At 41.0% G+C, this 23,569-nt stretch overlaps 1 protein-coding gene across 1 annotated transcript in view; it reads left to right on the forward strand.

The window, feature by feature from the left end:
* The first annotated feature begins 653 nt into the window (after positions 1-653).
* Positions 654-23,569, forward strand: part of LOC127445331 (serine/threonine-protein kinase/endoribonuclease IRE1-like) — a 39,692-nt gene continuing 16,776 nt past the window's right edge. The window contains exons 1-11 of the mRNA XM_051705329.1: positions 654-971; positions 4,190-4,307; positions 4,671-4,704; positions 4,786-4,858; positions 4,940-5,012; positions 6,578-6,700; positions 7,122-7,226; positions 12,646-12,913; positions 14,896-14,974; positions 15,063-15,216; positions 23,239-23,366. Of these exons, the coding sequence (XP_051561289.1) occupies positions 915-971; positions 4,190-4,307; positions 4,671-4,704; positions 4,786-4,858; positions 4,940-5,012; positions 6,578-6,700; positions 7,122-7,226; positions 12,646-12,913; positions 14,896-14,974; positions 15,063-15,216; positions 23,239-23,366 (1,212 nt within the window). The 5' untranslated portion in view covers positions 654-914. The remainder of the gene's footprint in view (positions 972-4,189; positions 4,308-4,670; positions 4,705-4,785; positions 4,859-4,939; positions 5,013-6,577; positions 6,701-7,121; positions 7,227-12,645; positions 12,914-14,895; positions 14,975-15,062; positions 15,217-23,238; positions 23,367-23,569) is intronic.

Genomic DNA, 23,569 nt, shown 5'->3' on the forward strand with positions numbered 1-23,569 from the left:
TTAAATCTAAACATTTTGTTTGTTAAGCTTAAGTGTCTAAATACTTTTTGGGGCCACTGAATTATTATATATATATATATATATATATATATATATATATATATATATATATATATACACACACACACACACACACACACACACACACACACTATATATATGTTATTATATATGCTGGTACATCTACTGTTAATCATTATCTACATTATTCTTATGCATATTTTAAATGACCAAACAAAAATTTCTAAACGTGAATGATTAAACAAAGATGACATAAAGGGTGGTATACATTCCAACATATGATTTTACTGAATTAGTCGATAAAACAGTGTTACTTTCTATGGGATTCAACTAAAAATGCAGGTATACTGTTCTATTGCCCACTTAATAAGCAGAGAGAATATTCTGTGTTGAACCTCCAAAGTCTCTGTTTTAGAAAAAAAAAAAAAAAAAGAAAAAGAGAACTAACTGTGCTGTCATCAATTGTCAGGGCCACACTATTATTGTTCCACGTGTTTTAAAATGACATCCACTTTTCTCGAAACTCCGCCTTTCAACTCATCGCAGCGAGACACCATTGGTCATACGTGCTGTCAATCAAACAGACATGGCCGCGCCTTCTCGTTTTTTACTCTAGGCTGTTTGATTTGAGTGACATCACCAGTTCCGTCCCAACGCGGAAATGTGTAATATTTGTTATAGTATTAGTTATGGTATTATACGATCAGTTGTCTGGCTTGTAACGGTTATACAGTAAATTGTTCCGCATGCTGTTGTGAAGTTTTTACTTTGTGATAATGGCGTTTTGTTGGAGGAGTTTAGAGCCCGTTCGACCTTAGTATGTATTTATTGACACGCACCAAGAACACGCAACTTTAACCACTGACAGATCTGACAAAATCAGGGAGAGAATTATGGACCGGAGACAAATGTTGCTGTTGTTGCTCTGCCTCGCGGGAATCGTGCAACAGGTAAAATCAAGGCTCCGGATCTCATGTGTTTACCACTTCATGTTGCTGGTAACTATTGGGGATTCATGGGGACAGTGATATGTGTGATGATGATCTATTTTTGGCATATGGGGGGGGGGGGAGGAATGATAGCATTGGGAGGTCCGATTTATTTGAGCGAATCGGATCAGTCGAATGGTTCGTTTCAAATTAACCTGTTCATAAAATTCAAACTTTTGCTGGGTTGCGTCAATTGTGTTGCTATTGTTTTTTAACAATATTGTAATATATATATATATATATATATATATAAACATTTATTGTTTTCTATGTTAATATAATTTATTATGTTAATTATTCCCGATATTTTTAACAATACAGTTTCACCTCACTGCCATTTTTACTTCAAATCGTTCAACTCTAGCGATACTGTCGCTTTGTCTATCGGTTCGACCAGTAAAACGAATCTGTTCATGCGTGGTGATCATACAGTCAATTCTGCATATAAAGAATCGGTTCAATTGAATCGGACACCAGGGCGAGTTTTCCGTGCACTGAATTTCAGCAGCAAAGGTTTGGAAGGAGTTTGGAAGATGGCACTAGCCTACATTATTAGGTCTTCATGCTCATTTCTATTTGTGCTTGTCACGCGTGACCTTTAATATTAAATGAACCAAAGCACGACGCCCTTATGAGAGCGCTCCTTTTGTATTGGAGAGCTCGCGCGAAGCATTGTTCCTGGAGCTGGTATGTGTATGGCAAGCCGATTTAGCTTTTAATGCACCCAGCGTTACTCGTAATTGTATTTTTAGGCATACTAGTCATATTTCAGTTAGAGAGCTCTACAATATATTTTCTGCTAGTAAGAATTTCAAGTACAGAACTATATTATATATTATATTTACTCAAAATAATTATAATTACAGAGCTCTCTAATTAAATGTTTGCTAGTAAGAATGCAATTAGAGCTCTACAATTGAATTACAGAGCTCTGCAATAGCAATTTTACTACTAAATATTCCAGTTAAAGAGCTCTGCAATTCGATTCTTACTAGGAAAAATTCAATTGTAGGGCTCTCTAATTGAAATGCTTTTAAACATTTAATTGTAGAGCTCTGTAATTAAAAATGAATGGGAGTCAGTCAAAACAAATGACAAGTAAATATTAAATTGTTGAGCTATCTTATTGGGATTCGTACTAGCAAAAATTCCATTAGCGAGCTCTGTAATTCAAATTTTTACTTGTAAAAATGCAATTATGATGAGTAATGCTGGGAAAAATTAAAAGATAATTTGGCCTTCCATAGATGTGTGTTGTAACAAGAGCTGCAATGAATGTGAGAAAGAGTGACTGTTGCATTTACTAAGTTATATTGTGCAATATGATAATTTATTTTCTTCATTTAATGGCACTTTAACCTAAGCTGCCCATTTGCATGCCCATTTGTCCACGTAGCATAGGTAATGTATGATTTGGAATAATGCAAAGCTCAGGCAATGGCAAGGAGCGCAGAACATTATTATGCTTAAAGAATGTAGGAGTAAGAAGTGAGTGTGCATTTGAGTGTGTATCAAAGGAGTGTCCCGGATCACACAGGTTCAACGGCTGGGCTTCAGGTTCAACATCTTTAGTTTGAACTGAGTGAATATCACTAAATGTTTCCTTTTTGTCCTTAGGATAAATATATGGTATCCACTCAAATAATAATAATAATATGCATACATAAAATAATAATAATACAATAATACAGGGTTGACATGCACATGTCAGGGTGGTCAGATAGATATCTTACAGTAATGAGCTGAATTTATGTTCAGGAATGTACATATGTTCAGAATATACAGTATGTACATAAATATGTTTTTGTTTAAAATGTGATTAATAATTTTTGTATATCTAGCATGTATTATATTCCAGTGATAAATACCTTATATGTAAGTATTTCATAAATAGGGATTATTTCCTAAGCAAAATATATGTAATTAGGTATATTGGTATGAACTGCAAGCCTCAAAATTCCACCTCAAAATGTAATGAGAAGAGAACATCTAGAAAAATATGAATTGGAGGAAAGGCAGGGACGTAATAATGAAATACTTAGAAAAAGGAAAAACAAGATTTAAAAATGTTACTTAGAAAAAATGCAATGTTGCACTAACTTAATTAAGTCAGGCAGTTTTGGTAAATACAGGAGTGGCCTGAATGGCTGTAAAGCAGGATATCCTGGTTAATAGCCATTTTCTGTTACCTGAATACACAAACATATACATATTTCTCTCTCTCACACACACACACACCTCTCTCTCTCTCTCTCTCTCTCTCTCTCTCTCTCTCTGTCTCTCTCTAAGGATATTTCAGGCTACATATCAGGTAGCAATTATTTTTATATTGTCTGATCTTTACAGTGTGGTGTATGAGTATTTTGTAGTATAGTTAAAGGGATAGTTCACCCAAAAATGGAAATTCTCTCATCATTTACTCACCCTCATGCCATCCCAGATGTGTATGACTTTCTTTCTTCTGCTGAACATAGATTTTTAGAAGAAAATAGCTTTGTAGGTCCATTCAATGCAAATAAATGGTGGCCAGAACTTTGAAGATCTAAAAAGCATATAAAGGCAGCAAAAAATTAATCCACAAGACTCCAGTGGTTTAATCGATGTCTTCTGAAGCTATATAATAGGTGTGGGCAAAAAAAAAAAAAAAAAGATCAATATTTAAATCCTATTTTGCTATAAATGCTAGAAAGTTTTTCACATTCTTCTTCTTTTGTTTTTGGCAATTCGCATTCTTCGTACATATCTCCACCTACTGGTCGGGGCAGTCAAAGGTGTAGTTTTATAGTAAAAAAAGGACTTATATATTCATTTGCTTCCACCCACACCTATCATATCATTTCTAAAGACATGGATTTCACAACTGGAGTTGTATGGATTACTTTTATGCTGCCTTTATGTGCTTTTTTGTGCTTCAAAGTTCTGGCCACCATTCAGCTGCATTGAATGAACCTACAGAGCTGAGATGTTCTTCTAAAAATCACATTTCCAGGTAACATTTTAGAAAGAAAGTCATAGACATCTGGAATGGCATGAGGATGAGTAAATCATGAGATAATTTTCATTTTTGGGTGAACCAACACTTTAAATGTGTTTTATTCTTGTTGCAAAGGAAAATCAGTAAATGTCTTCAGGCTTGAACAGGTCATGTGATTTGATGTTTTGTATGGTTTCTCTCACAGTGTGAGGGAGGAAGTTCAGTTTCTCTTCCAGAATCTCTGCTCTTCGTTTCTACACTGGATGGAAGTCTACATGCTGTCAGTAAACAGACAGGAGACATCAAATGGACACTGAAGGAAGGTGTGTGTTGTATCGAAATCCATGCTTGGGGGAGTGCATTATATTTTTATGAGATTCTCTGTTATCTTCCTCAATATAAAATAGATTGCTCCGATACTGGATGCTGACTGGTCAGTTCAGTTCCAGCTAAGCTAAAATACAAAATAGTAACATCTTTGACACAAAGCACCTGTTTTACAGCACTATTAATTTTAGTTCACATGTTAGGGATTATATCTTCTAGTGGATCAATTGAATTTGCTTCATAAAATAAGGTTTAGGTGAAAAATGTTGCCCTTAATATTTTTTATTATGTCGCAATCTGTAAGTGTAGGATAAGTACCTGCCAAACAACGTCTATAACCATTTCAACCTCTTTCCTAGATCCCATCATACAGATTCCTGTCTATTTTCAAAAGTAAGTGTTTAAAAGCTTCAGAAACTAGATATACTATTTGTGTGTTAAGCCATTTGAACTAAAGTGAGTTTTCTCTTGTAGACCAGGCTTTCTCCCAGATCCCAATGATGGCAGTCTGTATGTACTTGGAGGCAAACACAAAGAGGGTCTTATGGTGAGTGTATTTATGAGAAAGTGGGATATTTAATGTATTATATATACTCGTTACGTATTTATGCACTCATTTTGTTTACAGAAACTACCATTCACAATTCCAGAACTAGTCCAGTCATCTCCGTGCAGAAGTTCAGATGGAGTTCTCTACACTGGTAACGTGAAACATTTTTGTGTGTTTGTTTGATTTAAAGGGATAGTTCATCCAAAAATTAAAATTCTCTCATCACTAACTCACCCTCATGTCATCTCAGATGTGTATGACTTTCTTTCTTCTGCTGAACTTAAACAAAGATTTTTAGAAGAACATCTAATCTCTGTTGGTCCACACAATACAAGTGAATGGTGGCCAGAACTTTGAAGCTCCAAAAAGCACATAACGGCAGCATAAAAGAAATCCATATGACTCCATTGGTATAATTCATGTCTCCAGAAGTGATCCAATCGATTTTGGGAGAGAACAGACCAAGAAGTAACTCCTTTTATTACTGTACATCTTGCTGTTGCAGTCTCTAGATACAATCAGGATTTCAAGCTAGATTACACTTTCTAGTGCTTGAGGCATGCACAGAGCACTAGGTGGTGCTAGGAAGAGTAATCAAGCTTTAAATCTTGATCGCCAAGGACACTATTGATTTCTACATTTATAGTGAAAAGGAGTTATAAAATGAGCATTGTTTTCAAGCAGCCTTCTGTTTACGCCTCCCGTCTGTCATAGACCAAACAAACAGATAGTCCCGCCCTCACACTATTGGTTGAGTCGATTTTTGTTGTGTCTGGCTAGATGGATCGCTCACAACAAATCAAGACATTTTTATTGTGCCACAAAGACTCAGAGTAAATTAACCTATGGATGGCTTACTTATAGTTAATTATATATACTTATGCATATTAACCTGGGACAGGAGAAATTATTTTAACACCCAAAAAGTTACACACTTTAGCTTTAAGGCATGTTTTAAATTATTATATCATTGTTTTTTTCTCACTATTTCGTGATGGCACACTGGGTTCCCATGTTCATGAAAAACCTGAAAATGTCAGGGAATTTTAAAATTGTGATTTCCAGGCCTGGAAAAGTCATAGAAATTAATAAAATCTAAAAGGTCACAGAAATGTCTTTAGTGAATATAAATTGTTCTACTTTTGCTCCACTCTGAAATTAGCTACTTTGCTTTTTATACTTTGTCTTCTGTGAGTGCTTGTATAGAGTAAAACATTATAATAGGTAGTAAGTCTGTCCATTCAGAAAAAACACAATAACTTCTTAAGCATCAGTCCATGTCAAATCAGATGAGCTGTTGCTGCACAAACTCATCCAACATTGTCAAATGAGTGCCTCAAAATGAGCAAAATATTTTACCTTACCCTCGATCATGATTGGGATTTTCATAATTGAAAAAGATCAAAATATTTATTAGTATCCTTGGTCTTCTACTGAGTGTAATTAAGGCCCCAATACCACCCACAATTTTTCACTTTTTTCCAAGTTTAGGGGCACATTATGAACCTGTTTGTATCCTGAGGAGACTCTGAACCTTTAGTACTTGAAGGGAACGAGTTTGTCTACCAATTCGTATGAGGCCAGCAATCATAGCTCTTAAGATGACTCACAAACAACTTGAAAATTATGGAAACCCTTAAAGCAAGTTTATGAAATGATCTGTGAAATGCTGCATACCTTTAGTTTTCTCATTCATTGTATAGTGTATATTTCCAGGTAAAAAGCAGGACACTTGGTTTGTGGTGGATCCTAAGACAGGTGAAAAGCAGACAAGCCTGAGCACTTCCTCTGCAGATTCGATCTGCCCCTCTGCCCCTCTCCTGTACATTGGTCGCACAGGTCAGAACACACATTGTTTCTCTATTACAACCCAACACACTCATGCTTGTGCATTTCTGTTCATTTTCACACACAGTTCCACTTTAGAGAAGGCATTCTCACACTACATACCTCTGCTTCATTATAGTAAGTAGTCATTTATCAAACACTTTTACCCAAAGTGACTTACAATACAACTATTACAGGAACAATCCCCCTGGATTTTAAATGCCCTGCTCAAGGGTATGATGGAGATAGCTTATGTCTCGTTCCTTGCAGGGATCGAACCTGCAACTTTTAAAGCTATAACCACTAGGCCTCACTACCACTTTTTGCTGCCTGTGTGTATACAATATATATGATAGTCTATGTGCTGTAATGGCCATTGACTCCCCATTTATCTTGTCCATAATTCTCTCATGTATCCTGTATCTGTGTGCAGAATATATGATCACCATGTATGATACAAAGACTCAGGAACTCCGCTGGAATGCCACGTACAACGACTACTCCGCCCCTCTCTATGACGACAAGAAATATGAATATAGTAGGTTTTACACATTGCATGAACATGCAGTATTTTGGGATGTGTAAATATTAGGGGTGTAAACATTCATTGATACATTGCTATATATTGACCTGGCAATGAATATTCAATAAATCAGTTATAGAATTTAATAATAAATTATCATTATCATAATAATACCTTATATATTATGTGTACATTTTTATCCAATTATATTTAATAAATATTATAATAATAATAATTGATCTATTTTTGGAAGTAATAATCAGCCTATTTTTGGTTCTTTATCCTAAATCCACTATGGTGTAAAGCAGGGGCCTTTAACACGGGGTCCGTGACCCTCAGGGGATCTGCAAATTATTGTTTGATCCACCATTGGCACTTGTAATTATCACTGACATGCGAACGATAGAGATAAGTGTATGTATTTTAATCCATCAACATGTTGAAGTTCCTCACACCTGCATGCCAAATCTTCCTTTCTTTTTAATCCTTGCTCATATTCGTGCAACCTGTTTTATTTAGTTATGAACTGATTGGAACGCTAAACACTATTAAAGTGTGATGACACTGTGCTAGTCAGCAGAAGTGCTCAGAGCGGACAAACCATTCACGCGGCCATGCTCATCATGAGCCACTCAAGCGCGTCACATATCAGGTTCAGCAGTGCTGCAGTAGAGGGTTGCGTGAGTAAACACGTCTGCTTTGCATTGGTCGAACTGTGCGGTTGAGCAGATGCCAGCCTACAGTTTCTTTTATTATTAGTTGTATTTTTCTTTGAGAACAATAGCCTACTTGCCTGGTGTAAATAAATAGTTACCGCTAGGGGGGGGGGGGGCGGTTGGCTTTTACCGGGGGCCCCCTCTGTCAAAATGTTGTATTTGAACCAATTTTTATAATTTAGTTATTATCTTTAAATGTGTTGTACTTTTTTTTGCAAGCCTAAATATTCAACTAAATTGTAAAATAAATTAAATAAATAAAGCAAATTAATCCTTAAACTATTTGAAGTGAGTAATTGAACATTTCAGGTGGAAAGTGGGGACAGGAATTACGCTGTCTGGCAAATTGACTGCTCTTTTCTTAATTAGAAAAATTTTTTCTGCCATGTAATTCAGTCAGAGCTCAGAGGCTCAAAGGCTAAAAGAAGGAAATGGATTTAAGACAAGGATTTTACCTAGGATAAGGATGAATGAATGATGTAAATGATTTAACTAAAAAGTGCAAGCATAAGTGAAGAGATGTGATCCTCAAGACAACATTTTGAACACCAGCACTCGGTGCGTTCAGTTGTTCTAATTGTGAGTACAGCGGTTTACTACCTTTTGCTGTGTTTTGCTAATGAATATAAGTGAAGTTGTCTTATACATTATTTAGGTTGATAAATGGATAGAAATTAATTCACTCAAACAAAAAAAAATCATAACAAAATTCCATCAAATTGAATTTAGTAAGTTATATAAAAAATGTATTAATAAAATGTAAATATATTGAGGTTTTATTCATTTAATGTTTCAGATTACTCAATAAAATTTCATGGAATTTTGTTATGAAATTGAAATGCGCAAATCTGAAATACACTATAGGCAACTTTTTGGAGTGTGCTCTCCAGAGGATCATTTGATTAGACATTTATTAAACAAACATGTTTAGATTTTGTATATTTTTGGCATATATGAAAGTGCTGACATGCCACATTTTCAGACACATGTACAGGCAAGGGATAAAGAAGCGTCTTCTGGCTGCAGCCTCTGCTTCACTACAGTTACCAGGAAGTGAACATATATCATGTGCTCTGCTTTAGGAGGTGTTTAGGTTTGTGTGGTTTGCAAACCCAGAGACCCTTTAGCAGAGACGGGTCACTTCTGTTAAAATTAATATGAGAAATTGGAACGCCCCACTGTCACCAATGGTCCACAGATGTAGAAAGGAAGTCCCGCCTTCAGGTAAAAGAGCCAGTCACCTTTTAGATACAGACATTGCCTGTGAATCAACTAGAGAACGCGCATGCACATTACAAGATGGGAAAATTTCATTTTTTAGCGTAATCTGAGGTAAAGAAACACAATTTATGATACCAGTGTAGTCAGATTTTACTGCTGATTTGAAATATGTTCTTTGATCGTAATCTTGACCAACCGTTTTGGAGATTTAGGTTTTTCCCCATTCAAGTAGATAGGAGCTGCACTGGCATGCCACTTGTTTACATAGAAAAATAGCTCCCCGGGAGCATTCCAAAGATGGCTGCCGAGTGAACTGACTTGCTAAAAAAGACTTTGGCAAGCCTCAAGCCAGTTTATTTCGATGGAATGTTATATTTCTCTCATAATTGTATTTACTGTTGATTTTTTAATTAACATTTGCATCGTGCTTATTTTTAAATGATTAATTTTGTGTGGGGAGGGAAGTGAAACGTAATTTTCAGCAACGTTAAATCTTATAAAGTTGCAAATCTGTGCCTCCTTCGAAATTTCAAATGCTCCATTGGGTAAATTATCCTGGCTCCCTCACAAAATGAGTGAGTAATGCAGGAAGGAGGACCCAATCACAGGAATGCGTGAAACACGAAAACTTTATTAAAACAAAGGAAACAAAGATGAACATAAAACGCAAAGGGGAGAGAAAACAGACTAATGAAAACAAGAACAAAAATAATAACAAGGACTGACCGAAAACAGGATATATATATATATATATATATATATATATATATATATAGGAACTGACAGACTAACCAACAGACTTAACAAACAATACCAACTTCACAAAACGATTCAACAAACACAAAAGAGAAGAAGGCACAATATATAGAGGGAGACACATGAGGGACAGGTGCAGACAATCAACCTGACAAGGACTAAAGGAGGAGGCATGGTAAGGGGGAAAAAATGGGCAGGGTCAGAAGAGCGCATGGCATACAAAAACACAAACGGAGCCATGCACTCAAACACAAAACAGAGACAAACACATTAACAGATAACAGGAAGGAGAGGGCTGTCAGACAGAGGTTGTGACATTATCTGTCTGTCTGTGTCTGTCTATCTATCTATCTATCTGTCTTTTTCTTTTTATTAAGGAGGGGGTATGGAACAGTGATTATCAAGGAAAATGAAAAATGTCACTTCATGTCAGAAAAGTTGCAGACCCCTGCTGTACATTATTTAATGATTATTTCAATAGCTTTGTGTAACAAATCAGGTTCTCAATGTGTAAAGGAGGAAGCAGGGTGAACAGCCCACGTCAGACATTTAATGAACACTTTTCAGTGTGAAACAAAAGCTTGCTTTTCAGCATCACATTCAGTACACACGCTGCTTTTCAGCAGACACGTTCTACATAAAGACACACACACAGACAGCTTCGTGCATCTCTCTCTCTCGAACTGCAGCTCCAGCTCCACCTTATCCCTCTCCCGGCTGATTGCGATCATTCTCCCCCAGCCGTCCCTCATCGCTCGGCGATGCCCCCCGCTCGCCACACTTTGCAATATAAACATCAAGTATGTACAATGGCGGCCAAAAGTTTGGAATAATGTACAGATCTTGCTCTTATGGAAAGAAATTGGTACTTTTATTCACTTAAGTGGCATTCAGTTGATCACAGTGTATAGTCAGGACATTAATAACGTGAAAATTACTATTACAATTTGAAAAAAAAATCAGAACTTCTTAAACTACTTCAAAGAGTTCTCATCAAAAAATCCTCCACGTACAGCAATGACAGTTTTGCAGATCCTTGGCATTCTAGCTGTCAGTTTGTCCAGATACTCAGGTGACATTTCACCCTATGCTTCCTGTAGCACTTGCCATTGATGTGGCTGTCTTGTCGGGCACTTCTCACACACCTTACAGTCTAGCTGATCCCACAAAAACTTAATGGGGTTAAGATCCATAACACTCTTTTCCAATTATCTGTTGTCCAATGTCGGTGTTTCTTTGCCCACTCTAACCTTTTCTTTTTGTTTTCTGTTTCAAAAGTGGCTTTTTCTTTGTAATTCTTCCCATAAAGGCCTGCACCCCTGATCTCTTCTCTTTACTGTTGTACATGAAACTGGTGTTGAGCGGGTAGAATTCAATGAAGCTGTCAGCTGAGGACATGTGAGGCGTCTATTTCTCAAACTAGAGACTCTGATGTACTTATCCTCTTGTTTAGTTGTACATCTGGCCTTCCACATCACTTTCTGTCCTTGTTAGAGCCAGTTGTCCTTTGTCTTTGAAGACTGTAGTGTACACCTTTGTATGAAATCGTACGTTTTTTTTGGAAATGTCAAGCATTGTATAGCCTTCATTCCTCAAAACAATGATTGACTGATGAGTTTCAAGAGAAAGCTGTTTCTTTTTTGCCATTTTTGACCTAATATTGACCTTAAGACATGCCAGTCTATTGCATACTGTGGCAACTCAAAAACAAACACAAAGACAATTTTAAGCTTCATTTAACAAACCAAATAGTTTTCAACTGTGTTTGATATAATGGCAAGTGATTTTCTAGTACCAAATTAGCAATTTAGCATGATTACTCAAGGGTAAGGTGTTGGAGTGATGGCTGCTGGAAATGGGGCCTGTCTAGATTTGATCAAAAATGACTTTTTTCAAATAGTGATGGTGCTGTTTTTTACATCAGTAATATCCTGACTATACTTTGTGATCAGATGAATGCCACTTTGGTGAATTAAAGTACCAATTTCCTTCCGAAACAGCAAAATCTGTACATTATTACAAACTAATGGCCACCATTGTACATACAATAATATGGTAGCCTACAATACTCATTTTTTAGCCATAAAACGCAACACTCAATTTAATACAATATGTATGTAACAGGGGTCCCGGATCCATCTCTCTACCCAACAAGGGGTGCTTGGTCCAAAAATTATTAAAGACCCCTGGTGTAAAGTGTACATCCATTAACATTTTGTCTTCAGCAGGGCTGGGTAAAAATAGAGATTTTCCAATTAATCACCATATTCATATAAATGATCCAGATATCGATTCTTAAAATCCCAGGAGCATTCATTTACTTTTAAAGTTTAAAGTTTTAAAGTTGACTTTAGTTGATTATTAAGCTAAATCTGTTAGATAAGCAGCAATTGTAGCCCTGTTTTTATTTTTTAAATTAATATTTTTGTACTTTACCAAGTTAAAAGGTTTCTTGTATAATTTACAGCTGAATCAAAGTTGAATTGAGAGCTTGTGAATCCGAATCGAATCAAATATGGAAATCTGTATCAATACTCAGCCTTAGTCTTCAAAATGTTTTGTTTTAAATAATTATGAATCATCATGCCAAAATAAAATCTCAGATTTCTTGATGCATCACATCATTTAGTATAGATTCACAACTGCATCAAATCATTGACAGACAAATATTTACACCCCTAGTTAATATACTGGGAGTGATTACTGATGTTTGGTTGCTGGTATGTGTGTGTTTCACACAGAGATGTCTCACTTTGCATCCAGTGGGGATGGTCTGGTGGTCACGGTGGATCGAGTCTCTGGTGAGGTTTTGTGGATGCAGAAGTTTGATTCTCCAGTGGCAGGGTTTTACCTCTGGAGTCAGGACAGTCTGCGGCGAGCACCTCACCTGACAGTCGCGACAGAAACCCTACGTTACCTGACCTTCACTGCAGAAAACACGCAGTCCCACACCATGAAGTGGACCTACCAGTTCACAAAGGAGCAGCATAGCACCAAGACTCACCTAGTGTAAGAAACATACCCAGAAAAAGACTTCTTACAGTGGTATTTTAAATCACAATTATATGGAGCATTTTCTTGCCATTTGTTAATGAATTGTATACACTAATAATGAATTAACTGAATTCATTGAATAAAATGAATATTAAAACTGCATTAACCATTTCATTTCCACAAAGTGTCTGCAGAATATGTTCTAAAATTAAAAATTAAATGATTCAATTTTCATTTTCATTAACATAGAATTTAAAAATTGGCTTTGATCATGAAAATTCAAATTGAAAAATAAAAGATGAAATAAAAAATAAAATTAAAACTGAACTTTGCATTTTAATTTGAATATTGTCACTGTTATTGCATTTACATTAAAGGGATAGTTCACCCAAAAATGAAAATTCTCTCATGATTTACTCATCCTCCTGGCATCCCAAATGTGTATGACTTTCTTTCTTCTGCAGAACACAAATTAAGATTTTTAAAAGAATATTTCAGTTCTGTAGGTTCTTACAATGGAAGTGAATGGGTGCCAAAAATGTTAAGCTCCAAAATACACATAAAGGGAGCATAAAAGTAATCCATATGACTCCAGTGGTTAAATCTATGTATTATGACATGATAATATGATAGGTGTGGGTAAAAAACAGATCAATATTTAAGTCATTTCTATCACAAATTCTCCTCTCTGCCCAGTAGGATATGCATTAAGACTGTGAATCACCAAAAACAGAAGAAGAAAAATGGGGACGTGAAACCAGAGATTCTTTTAATTACTGAGATAACATCCTCCGCCGTTCTATCATAGGAGAGTGCGTAACGGTCAACTAGCATGTTATGACAGTAAGTCACCGTTTGCATATACCATACAAATAAATGGGGAGGGCCGTAAAGAATCAGAATCAGAATGAGCTTTATTGCCAAATATGCTTACACACACAAGGAATTTGTCATGGTGATAGAAGCTTCCAGTGCAAAGAGAATGCAACCATATATACAAACATACAAACATACATTTAAACATATATACATATAGTAACATAAAAATAATATATAACAGATAAATAAAAAGAGAAGCAATAATGTTGTTCGAATATTTTATATACAGTTATGTGCAGGTGATATAATGTATTGAAGAAGAGGTAGGATATGTTAAAAAATATAAATTAAATATAGATTTAAGTAGGAATGGATGGATTGAATATTGCACATGGTTGTATTGAAAAAAAAAAGTAAAGGATTTGGGGCAGTTTTAACTGTTCATGGGGTGGATGCCCTGAGGGAAAAGTGACACCTACCTGTCACAAAATTGTCTGTGTCTTCTCTTATGAAACAGAATTTTATCATAGTAAACTCCACACATAGTTCCTTCCAAAAGGATTGTTTATTCTAAAACATGTTGTAGATTAAAGAGGCAGTCAATTCATTAAGTGATGAGCTGTTTCCTCACAAAAGCAGTTTCTTCAGCACACTGAGGCATTTCCTCCATAGTACTGCCATAGAATGTCTATGGGAGCGCTGTGTTATGCTATTTTAGGCTAAGCTTGTAGGCTCCCCTATAAGAAGGGCTGTGGTGAAACTGAAGTGGGAATGACTGAGCTGGGAGGAGAATTTATAGTAAAAAAAAAATATATTATCTGTTTCTCACCCAGACCTATGATATCACTTCAGAAGACATTGATTTAACCATTGGAGTCATCTGGAGTACTTTGATTTTGCCCTTATTTGGATTTTGTCACACATTCAAACTAAACTCAAAAACTCAATAGTATTAGTGGTTCTTGTTAACTAAACTTTAAAGTAAATAATTTAAATAATTAACTAATAATTAAATAATTTAAGTAAATTATTCAGGTTCCATTGATTAAAAAAGTTTGGGATGCCCTGATTTTAAGGATAACTGACTAAAGCAAAAAGCAAACTTAATCAAAAGATTACTGATGTTTTTTTTTTTATTATTGTAATAAATGATTGTATGTGTGTGCATATCTCAATAGTCCCACTCTCTATGTTGGCAAGACGGACTCTCATCTCTATGCTTCTACCTCCCTTGTACACCAAGGAGTGGCAATAGTGGTAAGTTCTGCTGTCCATTTGATAAATATTTTTTAAGAAAACAAAGAAAAACTTCCATTTGATTAAACTTGTCCTGTTACCATGGCAGCCAAAAGGTCTCACTCTGGCTCGTATTGAGGGGCCAGTCACAGCTGACGTCACAATGGGGAATGGGCGGGCCGAGTGTGAGATCATGCCCAGCACTGATGTGAAGTATCCACAAGGAAGCACCAGCTCCCTGCAGAATCACTGGCTGCTGATTGGTACGGCCCACTCACACACTTGCACACACAACATGTATGTATGTATGTGCATACTTCAAGATAAATCCATTTGTAATGCCAGAGTCCAGTTGTTCACCCTGACCTTGTCCCAGTATTAAAAAATATTGTCATATTCTTATTTCAGCATTGTAACAATAAGAGAAACAACTTACTAAAATGCAAAGTGTACTGTAGTTGGAGTCATGGTGCAGTGGGAGCATGTATTCTTTTGACATAAAAGGGTTGCAATTCTCCTGTCAGGACACACACAGGTTCGAGCCCCGTCTGTGTAACTTCCTGATCCCATTCCCCCCACTTACTCTTTTTACTTTACCATCTAAAAAAAGCAAAAATATTATAGTAGAAGCTCAAATGAAAAGCTGAGTAATTAAAGGGTTAGTTCACCCAAAAATTAAAATGCTCTCATCATTTACTCACCCTTATGCCATCCCAGATGTGTATGACTTTCTTTCTTCTGCTGAACTCAAATGAAGATTTTTAGAAGAATATATCAGCTCCATAGGTCCTTACAATGCTTGTGAATGGTGTTCAGAACTTTGAAGCTCCAAAAAAAAGAAAATAAAGGCAGCATAAAAGGAATCCATACGACTCCACTGGTTTAATCCATGTCTTCAGAAGCGGTATGATACGTGTGGTTGAGAAACAGATAAATATTTAATTTTTTTTTTTACTGTTAATCTCCACTGTCACTGTTCACATTCTTTTTTGTTTGTTTTTGGCAATTTGCATTCTTTGCGCATAGCACTTACTGAGCAAGGAGAAGAATTTATAGTAAAAAAGGACTTAAATATCTATCTATTTCTCACCCACATCTACCAAATTACTCTTGTGCTGCTTTCTGGACCTTCAAAGTTTTAATCACCATATACTTGCACTGAATGGACCTACAAAGCTGAGATATTCTTCTAAAAATCTTTGCGTTCAGTGTTCAAATTAATTAAATTACTGAATTATTTATATATACAGTTGAAGTTAGAAGTTTACATACACCTTAGCCAAATACATTTAAACTCAGCTTTTCACAATTCCTAACATTTAATCGTAGAAAACATTCCCTGTCTTAGGTCAGTTAGGATCACGACTTTATCAATGTGAAATGTCAGAATAATAATAGAGAGAATGGTTTATTTCAGCTTTTATTTCTTTCATCACATTCCCAGTGGGTCAGAATTTTACATACACTTTGTTAGCATTTCTTAGCATTGCCTTTAAATTGTTTAACTTGGGTCAAACTTTTTGGGTAGCCTTCCACAAGATTCTCACAATAAGTTGCTGGAATTTTGGCCCATTCATCCAGACAGAACTGGTGTAACAGTCAGGTTTGTAGGTCTCTTTGCTCGCACACGCTTTCAGTTCTGCCAGCAACATTTCTATCGAATTGAGGTAAGGGCTTTGTGATGGCCAATCCAATGCCTTGACTTTGTTGACCTTAAGCCATTTTGCCACAAATTTGGAGGTATGCTTGGGGTCATTGTCCATTTGGAAGACCCATTTGCAACCAAGCTTTAACTTCCCGGCAGATGTCTTGAGATGTTGCTTCAATATGTCCACATAATTTTCCTTCCTCATGATGCCATCTAGTTTGTGAAGTGCACCAGTCCCTCCTGCAGTAAAGCACCCCCAAAACATGATGCTACCACCCCCATGCTTCACGGTTGGGATGGTGTTCTTCGGCTTCACCTTTTTCCTCCAAACATAACAATGATCATTATGGACAAACAGTTAAATTTTTGTTTCATCAGACCAGAGGACGTGTCTCCAAAATGTAAGATCTCTGTCCCCATGTGCACTTGCAAACTGTAGTCTGGCTTTTTTATGGCGGTTTTGGAGCAGAGGCTTCTTCCTTGCTGAGCAGCCTTTATGGTTATGTCGATGTAAGACTCGTTTTACTGTGAATATAGATACTTGTCTACCTGTTTCCTCCAGTGTCTTCACAAGGTCCTTTGCTGTTGTTCTGGGATTGATTTGCACTTTTCTCACCAAACTACATTCATCTCTAGGAGACAGAATGCATCTCCATCCTGAGCGGTATGATGGCATGGTGTTTATACTTGCATACTATTGTTTGTACAGATGAATGTGGTACCTCCAGGCATTTGGAAATTGGGCCCAAGGATGAACCAGACTTGTGGAGGTCCACAATTCTTTTTCTGAGGTCTTGGCTGATTTCTTTTGATTTTCCCATGTCAAGCAAAGAGGCATTGAGTTTGAAGGTAGGCCTTAAAATACATCCACAGATACACTTCTAATTGACTCCAGTTAGCTCTAATTGACTCCAGTTAGCCAATTAGCCTATCAGAAGCGAATTGGCTAATTGCTTAATTGCCTAAAGGCTTGACATCATTTTATGGAATTTTCCAAGTTGCTTAAAGGCACAGTTAACTTAGTGTATGTAAACGTCTGACCCCCTGGAATTGTGATATAATCAATTAAAAGTGAAACAATCTGTCTGTAAACAATTGTTGGAAAAATTGCTCATGTCATGCACAAAAGTAGATGTCCTAAACAACTTGCCAAACTATAGTTTGCTAATATGAAATCTGTGGAGAGGTTATAAAATGAGTTGCGGACATACAACCTAAGTGTATGTAAACTTCTGACTTCAACTGTATACATATATATAAAATTAATACTGATTTTTAATGGATTTTATCACTAAAATATACTGGCAGAAAAACGTCATGGTTACTGGTGTAACCTCCGTTCCCTGATGGAGGGAACGAGACGTTGGTGTCGATGTAGTGACACTAGGGGTCACTCTTGGGAGCCCGAGACACCTCTGGTCTTTGATAAAAGGCCAATGAAAACTGGCGAGTGGTATTTGCATGCCACTCCCCCGGACATACGGGTATAAAAGAAGCTGGTATGCAACCACTCATTCAGGTTTTACGCTGAGGAGCCGATATAAGGTCCGGCCATTTCAGCGGGTAGTTCAGCGTTGTGGCAGGAGGGACCAACGTCTCGTTCCCTCCATCAGGGAACGGAGGTTACACCAGTAACCATGACGTTCCCTATCTGTCACTCACTCGATGTTGGTGTCGATGTAGTGACACTAGGGGTCCCTATACAAAACGCCACAAGGCTGAACTGTGTTACGTGAACTGGTGGTGTGTGGTGGGCAGACTTGCTGTGTGCCTCATAGCCAGCACACCAGGTCAACACGTAACCTCCCCCAACACAGTTATGAGTGTCGAACGGCCCTTTTTGGGGACAAGTCGACTACCCAAAGATAGAGACAGGCTTAGCCCAGTCATGGCCTCTTTTCCCCTTCTCTTTTTCCACTCCCTAAAAAGAAGGGGGATTATCCGACTGGGCTGCCAGGTCTAGTCGGGGGGTGTCCCTCCCAAGGGGAAGACACCGCGAAGACCACACCTCGCCCCGAAAGAGGGGGGGGATATTTAAGTGGAAGAATACATCACATGGTCTTTCCAACCATGTGGGGAGCCTTCAAGGTAGATCCTGCCCAATGGGGGAGGAGTTACTACAAACATGGAGACTGGGGCAGAGGGGCTCTGCCCAAGGAAGACGCAGTTTTCCACCAGGGAAACGAACTAGCGGAGGATATAGATCGCATGGGGTTTAGCCTTACAGGGAACCACCACATGCGGAGCACCTACCCCAGAACAGGGCTCTTAGTTAGCGCGTGTACTGGGCCGGCAGTGAGTCTCTCCGAAAACTCGACTGCCACAGGGCTCGGAGGAAGTCAACCAGGGAACAAATTTTGTGAACACTACTGGGAATTAACGGCGCACGTCTTCAGCTCAAAAGGAGGTGGAAGGCGCTATGTGCAAGCGATACACCTGGCCGGCTATCCCAGGCTTATCCGCTTGTGTTGCGTGCCACTACCTGGGACGAAATCGGTTCCACCTGGAGGTTGTAGATCCTTGCAAAGGTGTTGGGTGTTGCCCAGCCCGCTGCTCTGTAAATGTCTGTTAGAGAGGCACCTCTGGCCAGGGCCCAAGAAGCCGCTACACCACGGGTAGAATGGGCTCGTAGCCCTACCGGGGGCGGCATGTTTTGGGCGAGATATGCCATAGTTATGGCGTCAACGAGCCAGTGGGCGATCCTCTGCTTGGAGACAGTGCTTCCTTTCCACTGTGCACCAAAGCAGACAAAGAGCTGCTCAGAGACTCTAAAGCTCTGCGTGCGATCCAAATAGATGCGTAAAGCGCGCACCGGACACAGCAATGACAGGGCTGGGTCTGCCTCTTCCTGGGGCAGCGCTTGCAAGTTCACCACCTGGTCCCTAAAAGGGGTGGTGGGAACCTTGGGTACATAGCCCGGTCGGGGTCTCAGGATCATGTGAGAATAACCCGGACCGAACTCCAGGCACGTTTCGCTGACAGAGAAAGCTTGCAGGTCACCTACCCTCTTGATGGAAGTGAGCGCAGTCAGGAGGGCAGTCTTCAAGGAGAGTGCCTTAAGCTCGGCTGACTGCAAAGGCTCAAAGGGGGCTCTCTGTAGACCCTGAAGAACTACGGAGAGATCCCATGAAGGAACGAGGCGCAGTCTGGAGGGATTCAGCCTCCTGGCACCTATTAGGAATCTGATGATCAGGTCGTGCTTCCCTAAGGACTTACCGTCAATTGCGTCATGGTGTGCTGCTATGGCAGCAATGTACACCTTCAAGGTGGAAGGGGACAGCCTCCCTTCCAGCCTCTCCTGCAGGAAGGAAAGCACTGATCCGACTGCGCATCTCTGGGGGTCTTCGTGTCGGGAAGAACACCACTTAGCGAATAGACGCCACTTAAAGACATACAGGCGCCTCGTAGAGGGGGCCCTAGCCTAAGTGATCGTGTCTACCTCCACGTCCCGTCCAGGGACCAGACATGGAGATTCCAGAGGTCTGGGCGCAGGTGCCAGAGGGTGCCCCGTCCCTGAGAAAGAAGGTCCTTCCTCAGGGGAATTCGCCAGGGGGGAGCTGTCGCGAGGAGTGTGAGGTCCGAGAACCATGTCTGGGTGGGCCAGTAGGGTGCTACCAGGATGACCTGCTCCTCGTCCTCCCTGACCTTGCACAGAGTCTGTGCAAGCAGGCTCACTGGGGGAAATCCATATTTGCGTAGTCCGGGGGGCCAGCTGTGTGCCAGCGCGTCTATGCCGAGTGGAGCCTCGGTGAGGGCGTACCAGAGCAGGCAGTGGGAGGATTCTTGGTAGGAGAACAGGTCCACCTGTGCCCATCCAAATTGACTCCAAATCAGCTGGACCACCTGAGGGTGGAGTCTCCACTCTCCCCTGAGGGAAACCTGCCGTGACAGCGCATCCGCTGTAGTGTTGAGGTTGCCCGGGATGTGGCTCGCAGCGACTTGAGGTGCTGCCGACTCCGGAGGAGGAGACGGCGGGCGAGTTGTGACATACAGCAAGAGCACAGACCGCTTTGGCGGTTGACATATGCTACCGCTGCCGTGCTGTCCGTCTGAACTAACACGTGCTTGCCCTGGATCAACGGCCGGAACCTCCGCAGGACGAGCAGAATTGCCAATAACTCGAGGCAGTTGATGTGCCAATGCAGTCGCGGACCCGTCCAGAGGCCGGCGGCTGCGTGCCCGTTGCAAACAGCGCCCCAGCCCATTTTGGAGGCATCTGTCGTGACCATGTTGACCCGAAGCCCTAGTCGGCTGAGGTGTGAGAGCACCAGGTCCCTGTGTGCGCAAAACACGTCTCGAGAGTGAGCTAAGATTAGCCAGTCGTCGAGATAGTTGAGAATGCGAATGCCCACCTCCCTTAACGGGGCAAGGGCAGCCTCTGCGATCTTCGTAAAGACATGAGGAGACAGGGACAGGCTGAAAGGGAGGACTTTGTACTGATACGCCTGACCCTCGAACGCGAACCGCAGGAAGGGTCTGTGTCGAGGAAGGAACGAGACATGAAAGTACGCATCCTTCAGGTCTACCACCGCGAACCAATCTTGATGCCGGACGCTCACTAGAATGCGTCTTTGCGTCAGCATCTTGAACGGGAGTCTGTGTAAAGCCCGGTTCAGTACTCGCAGGTCCAAGATTGGCTGCAACCCACCGCCTTTTTTCGGTACGATGAAGTAGGGGCTGTAAAACCCTTTCTTCATCTCGGCTGGAGGTACAGATTCTATCGCGTCCTTCCGTAGGAGGGTAGCGATCTCCGCGCGCAGGGTGACAGCGTTTTCGCCCTTGACCAAGGTGAAGTGAATACCGCTGAACCTGGGCGGGCGCCTGGTGAACTGAATCGCGTAGCCGAGTTGGACGGTCCGGACCAGCCACCGCGACAGATTGGAAACCACAAGCCATGCGTCCAAATTCCACGCGTGGGGGACCAAGGGGACAACGTCGTCGGACGGACCAGCAGGTGGGGCCTCACGGCGGGGCAGAGCGTGAGGTGCCACAGCACGTCGTGGCCATGCTGAGTCTAGGGACATCGAAGCACTTACCTGGCTCCTTGTGACCACCCCCGGAACAGCCTGAGACGGGGGAGGAAGAGGCCTGTCCTCGTAACCCGTGGAGGCTGCCACATCGGGGGCGGCTGTGTGCCACAGCTGGGTGCTCAGGGGCGGAAAGGGCACCGCTGGAGCGCCAATCCTGCAAGAAAAAGCCCGTGGACGGTAGTCATGGTGATGACCGTACACACCGGGTATGTGACCCAGGGAGGAAGGAAGCCGCTCTTTTGCTGAACTGTTGGGTACCGCAGCCACTTGGGCATGTGGCGAAATCAAACAAAAAGGCAACAAAAGATTTTCCACCCAGCCCTCCACCGGGGGATGGAGTGGTCTTCCTACCAGTTCCACGTGAGTGGGTTCCCTCGTCCCTGGGTTGCCCATCTCAGGGGTGCTTCGAGGACCTCCGTGGGTTCTTCGGTGCCAGCTGTGAGACGGGTGGCGTCGGCTTCCTGTGGTGGGCTCCACGCCGGGGCCGGGCCGAAGGGGCGGGCTGCGGCGGAGCCAGTGCAGTCACCGCAGGGGGACGCCCTTGGCAACGAGCAGACGGGGTACGGGATCTTGAGCCACACCGGGGCTGGATGTGCCGGATTGCTTCCGTCTGCTGCTTCACCATCGAGAACTGCAGGGCAAAGTTCTCAACAGTGTCGCCGAATAGGCCCGCCTGGGAAATGGGGGCAGCAAGGAACCGTGTCTTGTTGGCCTCACCCATCTCGACCAGGTTGAGCCACAGGTGGCGCTCCTGGACCACTAGTGTGGCCATCGTCCGCCCGAGAGACCGCGCCTTGACCTGGAAGGTTCCACTCTAGCCCGACGCTCGCGGCCGGCCGGGAAAGCATGTCCGTCATTTCGGCATCGGCCTGTGACTGGGCGACCGTCCCCGAAGGGGGAAGCCCAGCTGAGGTTTCTGCGTCCGACTGGACAAGCCCGCTCTCCGATGCTGCGCTCGAGAGCTCATCATCTTCGCAGGCCCCGAACAAGAAGCCAGACTCGCTGTGCGATGAGCCGGCAAATTCATCCGGAAGCCCGATTGGGGCAGACGAGTGTGCTGGGGAATGGGAGGTCCGCGGGGGGATACCTGGCAGAGACGATCCCATTTCTTATGAAAGCAAGCTGTGACCACAACGTTGCCATGGTCATGTTCTCGCAGTGAGAACATGAACCATTCATAAACGCTGCCTCCATGTGGGTCACGCCCAGACACGAAAGACAGCAATCATGACCATCCAAAGTTGAGAGAAAAGGACCGCTGAATGAACAGTGCTAATCAGCTCAATGAGCATGACCGTTCGGCTCCGAAGAGAAAATCTGAATGAGTGGTTGCATACCAGCTCCTTTTATACCCGTATGTCCGGGGGAGTGGCATGCAAATACCACTCGCCAATTTTCATTGGCCTTTTATCAAAGACCAGAGGTGTCTTGGGGTCCCAAGAGTGACCCCTAGTGTCACTACATCGACACCAACGTCGAGTGAGTGACAGATAGGGAACTAAAATCAGTTGGTTATGAGCTTTAATATTCATTCAACCAATATTAGTTATGTTATAGAAAGAATGCATGGTGCATATGTAACTTGCTGTGTGTGTTTGTATGTACAGGTCACCATGAAGTCCCTCCTTTGGCTCACACCACCATGTTGAGAGATTTCCCAGAGAACCTGCAGCGCTCTGGTGATGTCATCCCACCTCGAGGTTCTGGATCTTCTTTCCGTCCTGCATCTCAACCAGTGAGTCAAATGCACAGTTCCACATGCAAGGATTATTTCACCCAAAACCAAAAATTATGTCATAATTTACAGTACTTACCCTCATGTCGTTCCAAATCTGGATGACTCTTTTTCTTTTGTGGAACACAAAAAGAGAAATTTACAAGAATGTCCAAGCAGCTCTTTTCCATATAACGAAAATGGATTTACACAGCAAAAAAACA

The sequence above is a fragment of the Myxocyprinus asiaticus genome, chromosome 8 (genome assembly GCF_019703515.2).
Source record: "Myxocyprinus asiaticus isolate MX2 ecotype Aquarium Trade chromosome 8, UBuf_Myxa_2, whole genome shotgun sequence".
NCBI lineage: Eukaryota > Metazoa > Chordata > Actinopteri > Cypriniformes > Catostomidae > Myxocyprinus > Myxocyprinus asiaticus.